The sequence below is a fragment of the Lotus japonicus genome, chromosome 2, assembly GCF_012489685.1.
Source record: "Lotus japonicus ecotype B-129 chromosome 2, LjGifu_v1.2".
NCBI lineage: Eukaryota > Viridiplantae > Streptophyta > Magnoliopsida > Fabales > Fabaceae > Lotus > Lotus japonicus.
The window spans coordinates 26,506,205-26,517,995 of NC_080042.1; the positions used below are offsets into that span (position 1 = coordinate 26,506,205).

The 11,791-nt window shown below is 40.4% G+C and overlaps 1 protein-coding gene across 2 annotated transcripts in view; it reads right to left on the bottom strand.

Annotated features, from left to right (window-relative positions):
- Window positions 1-11,389, bottom strand: part of LOC130737856 (cleavage stimulation factor subunit 77) — a 42,750-nt gene extending 31,361 nt beyond the window's left edge. The window contains exons 1-10 of one of the 2 annotated variants that reach the window (XM_057589713.1): window positions 11,172-11,389; window positions 11,009-11,089; window positions 10,826-10,888; window positions 10,543-10,652; window positions 9,727-9,827; window positions 9,405-9,466; window positions 9,178-9,318; window positions 8,919-9,050; window positions 8,144-8,187; window positions 6,525-6,588 (exon numbers count right to left, since the gene is read on the bottom strand). In XM_057589713.1, coding sequence (XP_057445696.1) covers window positions 6,525-6,588; window positions 8,144-8,187; window positions 8,919-9,050; window positions 9,178-9,318; window positions 9,405-9,466; window positions 9,727-9,827; window positions 10,543-10,652; window positions 10,826-10,888; window positions 11,009-11,089; window positions 11,172-11,174 — 801 coding nt within the window. In that variant the 5' untranslated portion in view covers window positions 11,175-11,389. The remainder of the gene's footprint in view (window positions 1-6,524; window positions 6,589-8,143; window positions 8,188-8,918; window positions 9,051-9,177; window positions 9,319-9,404; window positions 9,467-9,726; window positions 9,828-10,542; window positions 10,653-10,825; window positions 10,889-11,008; window positions 11,090-11,171) is intronic. The other variant, XM_057589712.1, reaches the window with a different exon arrangement.
- Window positions 11,390-11,791: the final 402 nt, after the last annotated feature.

Sequence of the window (11,791 nt, forward strand, 5' to 3'; positions counted from 1 at the left end):
TTTTAAATATTCAAAAATACCAAAAAATAATCTGTTTCTCCTCTTTTTACCTGGTAGCTGCTGTTAGGATTTCTAAATCCTAACAATGACAAGCCTGTGATGAACATTGTGTCTTCCATGATCGCCGCCCCTTTGAAACTAAAACCAAAGTTTCCAGTTCCACACCAATCACCTTACATTAACTTTCAATCAAGCTTGATGAGAAAATCCTCTTGCAGTGTGGCATCACCTGGTTGAAAGAGTTACTAGTAATCACAAACTCCATCGTTTTGTTGTTAATCCCATCATAACAGTATGTTTTCTCACTGAATGTGATCGAGACTAGGAATCGGTGAATCCAAGGTACAATGAGTGAGCAACAAGACCCGCTTCTTTGTACAATAAAAAAGATTACGGCTTATAAAGGGGCTAATGTGTTCTATAATCTACCATACATGGCTTCCTTAGTGCAATAAAAAAATAATTCTATTATCTTCGCACCCAAGATATTTAGTCCTGGACATGTAGGGGTATGTTCAGATCCCACATTGGCCACACTAAAGATTAGGCAATCCTCACTTACAAGCTAGTTTTTGGGCTAGAATTAGACGTATTTCAAATTCAAGGGTATCCTTCAATTTTGCCTCATGATAAATCCAAATTGATAGAGACTCGAACACAAAAGGGGAAATGGGCTTAGGAAAGCCCAAGGTGTGGAAAGTTTATGAAAGAAAGAAAGGGAAAGGTGCTGAGGTGTCTCAGGCAAAATGGAGAAGAGGGAGTTAGTTAGTAAGTTAGTATATAGAGTAGTGAGGTGTGGGGTGAGAGGGCACTAATGAGTATCAAATTCGGTTATAGGAGAGAGAAAGAGGAATCTTTCTAGGAAGAGAGCCATTAGAGCTTCTCTGGGTTGTTAGAGCTTTCTCTAACAATACGCCATCTATCTTTTTCTATTCCTGTATTACTCCTTACCTTCATCAATATAATTCTCATTTCAGTATTAATCTTCTCTGTTCTTCACTTGCACAATTTACATACCTATCAATTGGTCCGACCTGCCGGATCAATACACCCCCAGAAAACCAGTGTAGTAGATGCCACCCAAGATGGTTGATCGTATGGAAGCTCTGGAGACACAGATGGGCACCGTGACTGACACGTTGCAGGAACTCGCGCTCCAGCTGCAGCAGCAGAGCATGGTTCTGAAGGAGTTGAGCAATCAGATGGGAAAGAAAGTGGTCCACGAAGGGGAAACCTCGACGGGTGACTCCAGTTCCGGCGAATCGCGTCTCGCCGGGAAGAAGGTCAAGCTGCCCGTGTTTGAGGGAGACGATCCTGTAGCTTGGATCACGAGAGCGGAGATCTATTTCGATGTGCAAGGCACCCCCGATGAGCTTCGCGTGAAGCTCGCACGCTTGAGTATGGAAGGATCTACCATCCATTGGTTCAATCTGTTGAGGGAAACAGAGGATGAGCTTTCCTGGGAAAAGCTCAAACGAGCGTTGATTGCACGCTATGGAGGACGACGATTGGAGAATCCTTTCGAGGAGTTATCGACGCTAAGGCAACGCGGCAGCGTGGAGGAGTTCGTGGAAGCCTTTGAGTTGCTCTCGTCACAGGTAGGACGATTGCCGGAGGATCAGTATCTGGGGTATTTCATGAGTGGGTTGAAACCACCGATTCGACGGCGGGTGCGTACCTTGAATCCTAGCACTCGCATGGAGATGATGCGAATTGCGAAAGATGTTGAAGACGAGCTTAAGGAAGAAGACGAAGAAGAGGGAAAGCGGGTGATAAGAAAAGGCGGGTACGAACGCTCGGGTCAAGGCGATTGGGCCGGGTCAGCCTCAAATAGGAGTGGGCTGTTCAATAGAGATGTAACCCGTTTTACCAAGGCCAGCGGGTCAAACCAAACCCGATCCCGGAGTTCTGTTAGATCCCACGCACACTCATCTTCATCGCTGGGCTCAACGGCGAGAAAGGGTGACAACGACCACCGTGCAGGCTCGACGGAGCGTTGGAAAGGGGTCAGAAGTTTCCAGGTTGACGAAATCGCAGAGCGAAGGGCCAAGGGACTCTGTTTTAAATGTGGGGGCAAATACCACCCCACTTTGCACAAGTGCCCGGAGCGCGCGATGAGAGTTCTCTTCCTGGGAGAGGGAGAGACCATGAATGAGGAGGGGGAAATCGTGATGCTGGAACAGGAAGTAGAGGAGGAGGAAGAAGAAGAAGCTGTAGAATGCAAAGCTATGGGAGTTCTGGGTTGTTTGGGGGATCACCAGACAATGAAGTTAGCTGGCCAAGTGGGCAATGTGGAACTTCTCATCCTTGTTGACAGTGGCGCGAGCCACAACTTCATTGACCCAAAGATCACCTCTGCTCTGGGACTTGCCATCACCCCGATCACCACAAGGAGCATTAAACTTGGAGATGGCCATAAGGTGATAACCAGGGGAGTTTGTAAGGGAATCAAAGCCAAAGTGGGGAACATTGAGATTACCATTGATGCACTGGTGCTGGACTTAGGAGGGCTGGATCTGGTCTTGGGAGTGTCCTGGCTCAGTACACTTGGGAAAGTCATCATGGATTGGAAGCACTTGACTATGCAGTTTGTGCAAGGGGAACATGTGGTGAAATTGCAGGGAATGAAGGGTAGAAGCAGCTATCAGAGCAACCTGCACTCTTTTTTGAGTGACACTCAAGGCAGAAACCTTGGGGAAGGATGGTGGCCTCAATTCCAAGCTACAGAAGCAACCAAGGAACACCATGACATACCTCAGGAACTGAGAGTTGTGCTTACAGAATTCCCAGCAGTATTCACAAAGAAAATGCAATTGCCCCCTGTCAGGTCCAAAGTACACCAGATTGTTCTTAATCCTGAGCATGGGCCAATTAATGTCAGACCCTATAGGTATCCTCATCACCAAAAGGAGGAAATTGAGAGGCAGGTGGCTGAGCTCTTGGAGGCAGGGATCATAAGACCTAGCATGAGTGCCTTCTCCAGTCCTGTCATCTTGGTAAAAAAGAAGGATAAGAGTTGGAGAATGTGTGTGGACTACAGGGCTCTGAACAAGGCTACAATCCCAGATAAGTATCCAATTCCAATTGTGGATGAATTACTTGATGAGTTGAATGGGGCAGTAATGTTCTCTAAAATTGATCTTAAATCGAGATACCACCAGATTAGAGTTCTTGAGGCAGATATCCCTAAAACTGCTTTCAGGACTCACAATGGACATTATGAGTACCTTGTCATGCCCTTTGGGCTGATGAATGCTCCTGCCACTTTTCAAGCCATCATGAATGACATTTTTAGGCCATATCTGAGGAAGTTTGTGTTGGTTTTCTTTGATGATATCTTAATTTACAGTAGGAGTTTGTTGGAACACCAAAACCACTTAAAGCTAGTCTTGACAATGTTATCATCTAATTGTTTTGTAGCCAATCAAGCAAAATGCAAGTTTGGTTGTGCCCAAATAGATTATTTGGGTCACATTATATCTGGGAAAGGAGTGGCAGTTGACCCTGAGAAAATTAAGTGCATTGTGGAGTGGCCAGAGCCCAAGAATGTTAAGGGAGTAAGGGGATTTTTAGGGTTAACAGGCTACTACAGGAAATTTGTCAAGAATTATGGGAAGATGGCCAAACCCCTCACAGAACTGACAAAAAAAGACAATTTCACATGGGGTGAAGAGACCAAGCAAGCTTTCCACAAGTTGAAGACCGTAATGACAAGTTCCCCTGTGCTAGCTCTCCCTGATTTTGAAAAACCTTTTGAGGTTGAATGTGATGCAGCTGGGAGAGGCATTGGTGCCGTTTTGATGCAACAAAGGCAACCAATTGCTTATTATAGCAAGGCTCTATCTCCTGGGAATTTATCCAAGTCAGTTTATGAGAAAGAATTGATGGCATTGGTTCTTTGCATCCAACATTGGAGGCACTACTTGTTGGGCAAGGCTTTCATTGTCTACACAGATCACAAGAGCCTCAAACATTTCTTGCAACAAAAAATTACTTCCCCTGATCAACAATGCTGGTTGGCAAAGCTCCTTGGATATCAGTTTGAAGTGAGGTACAAACCAGGTCAGGAAAATAAGGCAGCAGATGCACTTTCTAGATGCTATGATGAGAGTGATCTCATGAGCCTGGTATCTTTTCCTCTGTGGGAAGATAGAAAGAAGCTCTTGGAGGAGATAGCCTCTGATGCTTACATCCAGAACCTGACACAGGAAGTGCAACAAAATCCCCAAGCCAAACCTGGGTTCTCAGTCCAGCAAGGGGTGCTGTTATACCAAGGCAGGCTTGTGCTCTCTCCTACATCACCTTCAATTCCATGGCTTCTGCAGGAATACCACAGCACACCTACTGGGGGTCATTCAGGGTTTCTACGAACCTACAGAAGGCTGGCTGAAACTCTATATTGGGTGGGAATGCAGAGAACAGTGAGTGATTTTGTAAGGGGATGTGACACTTGTCAGAGGCAGAAGTATAGTGCAATTTCTCCAGGGGGTCTGCTCCAACCACTTCCTGTTCCAAATGCTATCTAGGAGGATATATCCCTTGACTTTATCACAGGGTTACCTAAATCTAAAGGCTTTGAGGCAATCTTGGTTGTAGTGGATAGGCTATCCAAGTACAGCCATTTCATCTTGCTTAAACACCCCTACACTGCTAAGTCCATTGCTGAGGTCTTTGTCAGGGAAATAGTAAGGCTCCATGGGATTCCAAACACTGTTATCAGTGATAGAGACCCAATTTTTGTGAGTCACTTCTGGTCTGAGCTATTCAAATTACAGGGTACCAAGTTGAAAATGAGCTCCTCCTACCACCCTGAGACTGATGGCCAGACAGAGGTCATAAACAGGTGCTTAGAGAGTTATTTGAGATGCTTTGCCTCTGAGCATCCGAGGACTTGGTCTTATTGGGTTCCTTGGGCTGAGTTTTGGTATAATTCTACCTTTCATTGCTCCATTGGCCAAACTCCTTTTGAGGTGGTTTATGGCAGAAAAGCACCTCCCATCATCAGGTTTCTAGCTAATGAGACCAAGGTAGCAGCTGTTGCTCTAGAATTAAGTGAGAGAGATGAGGCTTTGAAGCAACTGAGGGCACATTTACAGCGAGCACAGGAGCAGATGGTCAGTTATGCTAATAAGAAGAGAAGGGATTTGAGCTTTGACATAGGAGAATGGGTCTTCCTCAAGCTCAGGCCCCACAGGCAGCATTCTGTTGTCAAGAGAATTAATAAAAAACTAGCAGCAAGGTTCTATGGCCCTTTTCAAATTGAAGACAAAATTGGAGCTGTTGCTTACAAGCTCAAACTGCCAGCAGAATCAAGAATCCACCCTGTCTTCCATGTGTCTCTTTTAAAAAAGGCTATAGGCAATTACCAAGTCCAAGGGGAGCTGCCTACTGATTTAGATATTGGGGAAACTCCTGACTTTTATCCTGAGGAGATTCTGGGCACCAGAAGTATCAGGCAAGGTGACAGAGAGGTTCACCAAAGTTTGATTAAGTGGACCAACAGATCAGTGGATGATGTCACTTGGGAGGATAATGAGGTCTTAGTTGGTCAATTTCCAGACTTCTGCCTTGAGGACAAGGCTGTTTCTAAGGGGGAGGGAATTGATAGAGACTCGAACACAAAAGGGGAAATGGGCTTAGGAAAGCCCAAGGTGTGGAAAGTTTATGAAAGAAAGAAAGGGAAAGGTGCTGAGGTGTCTCAGGCAAAATGGAGAGGAGGGAGTTAGTTAGTAAGTTAGTATATAGAGTAGTGAGGTGTGGGGTGAGAGGGCACTGATGAGTATCAAATTCGGTTATAGGAGAGAGAAAGAGGAATCTTTCTAGGAAGAGAGCCATTAGAGCTTCTCTGGGTTGTTAGAGCTTTCTCTAACAATACACCATCTATCTTTTTCTATTCCTGTATTACTCCTTACCTTCATCAATATAATTCTCATTTCAGTATTAATCTTCTCTGTTCTTCACTTGCACAATTTACATACCTATCACAAACTAGTAGAAACATACAAGGATAAGGGAATGATAGATCCAAACTGAAGTTTACAGCTCACCACATGAGCATGTATTTTGTGATTTATGGGGACCTGACCCAGTAATAACTCATGTGAGAACTTTTCCCTGACAAAAAATCGGTCCAATTCTATATGTTCGGTATGTGCATGCAGAACTGGTTGTCAAAGAGAGAAATCATGCTTCAGTTGTCACAAATCATTTTTTACTTTGCAGTGACTAAATCCTTCGGAACAGAAAAAAAAAACACTTTGACAAAACAAACACTCAAACACAGAAACACAAATGAATCGAGATAGAAATAGGGTTACATTTCCCTACTCTGAGAATGTAGCAGCATCTTGGATTTCAAAAATTGTTTTTCTTTTTTAAATCACATGGGGTGGGTCGTAGGATAAATTTCTCCTAATAAATATTTTACAAAAAAACTTTTTCAGTACACTATGGAAAAAATGATACTATTAAAGGAATACAAATTGTAAGAGAAAAAAAAAGCAATACAATATGTTTCGTAGTACCTGCTCATAAGTAAACACAACTCGTTTATTGGAGGAAGCAGTATCTATTCTCTGTGGATTTCCTCTGAAATGCAGAATGATTAAATTAAAGTGAAAATGTTTACTAAACATCATCAGTAAATCAAAAAGTGTCTAAGAAGACATGATGAGCAGAGGCACTATATCCATCTAACAATCATTTAAAATTTATAAGTATAGTCAAATATCAACTATTCCCGAAAAGTTTAAGAAGTAGGATGGAGTATCGTGCTTTTATACCTCTATTCTCAAACAAGTTCTGCTTATAATCTTCGACTCAAAACGTATATATGAAATATTGAGTACGTTAATGTTTGAGATATAAAATTATTCTTGATCACCCCTATTAACAACTTGAGCTTTTTCAATAAATTGATCTTTAATGTGGTATCGTCTATGTCCAAGTGGTCAAGAGGTAAATCCTGGTCTATCCATTCTTCATAACTAACTAAATTGAACCCAGGGTAAAGCAAATCGATGCACTTTCCTCATTGGATGGCTAAAAGCTCGTGCCTAAATAGCTGGGTTAAAAGAGATAAACACCACAGATGAACACTGCGTACATCTTCGACAAACATGTTATAGTGTTAGATATCCTGTACATAAGTAGGATATCTTGTATTAATTGTAAATAGGTAGCGTAATCCTTGGCAAGCTACAACATTGGGTGCCCAACCTTGCTAACTTATCTACTTTGTCTTGTGAGTCGTGTAAATTAGGAAAACATTCATAGTTCTTTTCGAAGTCGCGTCAATCGTCGAGCTTACGTCTCGTTTTACTTTAGTTAACTCAGATGTATGGGGTCTTAGTTGCATAACTTCTAGTTTAGGGTCAAAGTATTTTGACTCCTTTATTGATGATTATTCTCGATGTACTTGGTTAATATTAATTGAACATCAATCTGAGGTATTTTATATCTTCCAGTCTTTTTATAATGAAGTTAAGAATCTGTTTCATACTCCAATTGGTACTTTACAAAGTGATAATGCTCGTAAATATTTGTCTACAGAATTTCAGAGTTTTATGACTGCCAATGGCACCAAATGTCTTGTGCTCACGCACGTCCACAAAATGGGGTAGCGTAAGGTAAAAATAGACACTTGCAGAAAGTACAGTGTTGTTAATGGCGGATAGCGTAGAGTAGTGGCAAGCCCAAAAACGCTATAGCGCTATGGCTTCTACATTGAAGAAGGAGGAGGAAGAAGGAAAAAGGAGGCTGGAAGGAAGAAGGAAGAGGTTACACAATCCAGACACTTTCGCCATCACTTCCAGACAAATGGCCCTGGCAAACTTCGTTATTTCTTGGGCATAGAGGTTACACAATCCAAACAAGGGATTGTGATTTCTTATAGAAAGTATGCTATTGATACATAGGTGATTAGATAAACGTGAGTGTAGGAGACTGCCTATACTGTATCATCAGTCTGATCAAGTATAAAGCAGCAAAGATTTATGGTAAAGGTTAATTGAGAAAATGCACAAAGACACAATAATTAGCTGAAACACAACCAGAAGCTTCTATTGTTTTAACCGTAAATGCATCAATAACTTGACTTAAAATGTTATATTTAAGAAAAAGAAAAAAGATGCATTCTTCTTACTTTTCAAAAGCTAGAAGTCTCTTCCACGCCATCCACTGCGTTTCTTCCTGTCAAAAGTAAGAAACAAATAAAACGTGTCATGGTCTTAGAGATATAAAAAGCATAAAACCGTTCAGGTGCTTTCACCTAACTAACAATTTAAGCTCTTAAGATGGGACATTGCAGTCTTTATGATCAAGTGATCTAGAGTTTGATACCTAACACCCCAAATACTCCTAAATAAAATTAAACTTTTGCACAAGGTGATGGATGGGCATTGTCAACGCCAAAGTGAACCAACGGGCCCCTGCGTCAGACGACACAAAGGAGATATAAAATTATAAAGTCATTCATGTGCCTTTACCCACCAAATTAAGCTTTTGGGTTAATTGGTACACGTATGGATTATTTTTCTAAATGTACTATGTGCTTTACTGAATGATTATTTTTCTAAATGTACTATGTGCTTTACTTTCATGTGCCTTCACCCACCAAAAAAACATTTTGACAGCTTCCTGAATGATTATTTTTCTAAATGTACAATGTGCTTTACTTTCATATATAGCCAACAACTGCTGACAAGCCCATGAAATCAACATTCAGCAAGAAACACAGGATAAAAATTAAACGAGTAAGAATCTAATCAACATTTCAACGAGTTGAGCCTTCTTTAAAATATTTCCATCATCCTAATTCAATTATTAAGATTTTCGATTGCATGCTTTAATGTCAGAAAGTATTCTAAAAATTAAAATAGCTAACACTTTTATACAAAATTTGCAAAGAAACAGAATTTTTCCTTGTACGATCCGGTTGGGGGTACAGCAAGAATATTCCAATCGATTTCATCAACATACTTCTTCCGCTCCCTGTAAACTGCCCTGGCACTATTGTATTTAGGTTGATATTCAGATACCAGTCCTTTAGCCTGTAAAACACCTCACTGTCAAATTGCATGCCCTTAGATTATTCTTAACTAATACCACAGTAGAACAGCTAAAGATTTATGAATACAAATTATCAGATCAAGCATAAATTTATGATCAATATATTACCAACTGACGATTGACAGAATTTTCAAAATTTTCATAATCCTTCCAAAGTTGCTCAATGTGATGGGTAGGAGTAACAATAGCCTTCTGATAGACTTTCCTCAGAGCAAGCATCCTTTGTGATTCTTCTTGAGTATTTATAGACTGCCGTTGTATTTGACAAAAAAATTAAAAGTTAAAGAAACTATATACCAACTATTGCGCAAAACAAAAGAGATTAATAAACACACCGGCAATGATTTTAGAAAAGATATGTACTCCATCCATACAGGGCCAGATGCTATGTCTTCTCCTGTTAGAACATCATTGGAAATAAGTGTTATTTAATTAATTATTATAATGTAATACATATATATATATATATATACATACATGGACCAAACACTATGTTAAAGCTAGGTATCTTCTTCTCACTAGAGTCTGTATTAGTCTTCTTCTTACATGATCAAACCACCTTCGGTGAGTTTCCATCATCTTTTCCTAAATAAGTGCTATAACAATCTAATGACAACTAAAATACAAATCAAGCAGGATAAAAGGAAATAAACTTACCAACAAAGTTGAGCATAAAATCATACGCTTTTCTTGTCTCTTCCTGACCCTCTATCCCCTTCTTTTCATTGACCTTTCTAATGAAACGAATGTAACACCGCCTATAAAGCAATGATAAGAAACAAAATGAAAGGTTGAAACAAAAATACTATTTGTATGCATCTCAAGACAAACCTATAAGCAGGTTATTTCATCCATTATCACAAGAAAATAATCTAATATAAACTCAAAAGCAAAAGTAATACAGAGAAGATAGGACAAGAAAAAAACATCAGAAGTTCTAACAAGCAGAAAGAAAGAAGCAATTAAAGTACAAAGACTCACAGATCGTGCCAATAAAAATGAGTATTTTACAAGATCTTCCTGATTTAATTAATTCTACCACCATTTGTGAACAGTTAGAAGTCACCCTTGCAATTCTATCTATAGATAACATTGAATAAGTTTACTCATTTCGGTGGAAAAACATTTCAGCTACACAACAAGCAGTAGGTATGTAGCCCATCCTCTTTCCAGAAACCTCCCAACCCCCAATCCCAAGCTTCAATTTCCATGTTAGATCTACTAAGCCATACATCTTGGAGGGTGAACAACCAATAGTAAAGTATACACTGATTCTTAGTAGTGCGAGCTTGAATTACACAAAAGAAATCCACTCCATGCCATTCCACATATTGTTGATTAAAGTAGTCAAAAAATATCGGTACTCACATAAGACCATAGCCTTTGAAACAATATATCCAAAACAGAGTTTAGAAAGATAACAATAATGATAATACACCAATCACTGCCATAACAAAGATTAAACAAACATACCATAGAGGAATCTGATAACAATTTAACAAACACCGACTAAAAATCTGTCTGATAGCATCATCATTATTTACAGCCATGTGTGCCTCCACATATTGCTTCCAAAACTTGGCCTGGGCACAAGACCAATAAGCACCATAAAAAATCAGTCACATAATAGTATAATATAAGCTTCCAAAACTGCAGAAGAAAACATCATAGAGCACAAAAAAATAAAACATTGCTTTTAAAATTACACCAGCAGTTTACAGAACAAACAACAAAAGCATTCATAAAGAACACTCACAGCTGTTGGAAACAGTTGCAGAAGCTGCTCGTAGATGGGTGTGGACTCTGCAATTGGCAAAATCTAAACAACAATGAACAACATGAAATTAGTAATCTGAACAACATGATTGAGCAATAGGAGTATAAGGGTTTAGGGTTTAGGGAATTGCAAAAGGTTTGAAAATGGGAACTAGGTCGAAACCTGAGCCTCATTTGCCAAGATTTCTGCTGTTTCAACGTTGTACTTGTCACCCGTGGTCTTGTCAATGCTACTGGTTTTGTCCTGAAAAAAAAAGAGGTCGAAATTTTATGCAAGAAAAAACAAGACACGAGGAACGAGTAAAGAAGATGAAAACGAATAGTACCATTATTCAGGTTCCAAAGAGAGACGTAAGTGAGAATTACGTGTTCTTCTTCAATTTGAAAGCTAACATTTGGAGACGGTGTGAAATCCGGATCCTGCTCTCCCGGCAGCGTATCTCTCCAACCAGTGTAAGGGATCGGTTACTGGATCGGACTGTAACATGTGGCAATTAACTAAATTTTTATTGGCTTAATTGTACTTTTGGTCTCCCACTTTTGGCCTACAAAGAAATGATCGTCCCTGGTTCCACAAGGAAGATGGTGACGTAGCCCGCGATCATTTCTTTTTCCTTTATGAATACATGTTCACAGAGTTGGGTATAAGGTTCCCTCTCTCACCCTTCTTTTGTTTTGTGCTGGCTAACATCAACGCGGCCCCCCTGCCAACTTCACCCGAATGCTTGGGCGTTTATGCGGGGTTTCGAGATCTTGTGTGACGTTATTCAAATCATGTCGTCGCCGGTCCATTTCTTTTACCTATATGACGTGAATGTCAAATCCCTAAAATCCAAAGGGTGGGTTTCTCTGAAAGCTCGCCCTGACCGCAAATGCCTTAACCCCTTCAAGAGCAACGCCAAGACCAGCTTTGCTCGTAAGTACTTCAGGGTGGCGATCCACCATG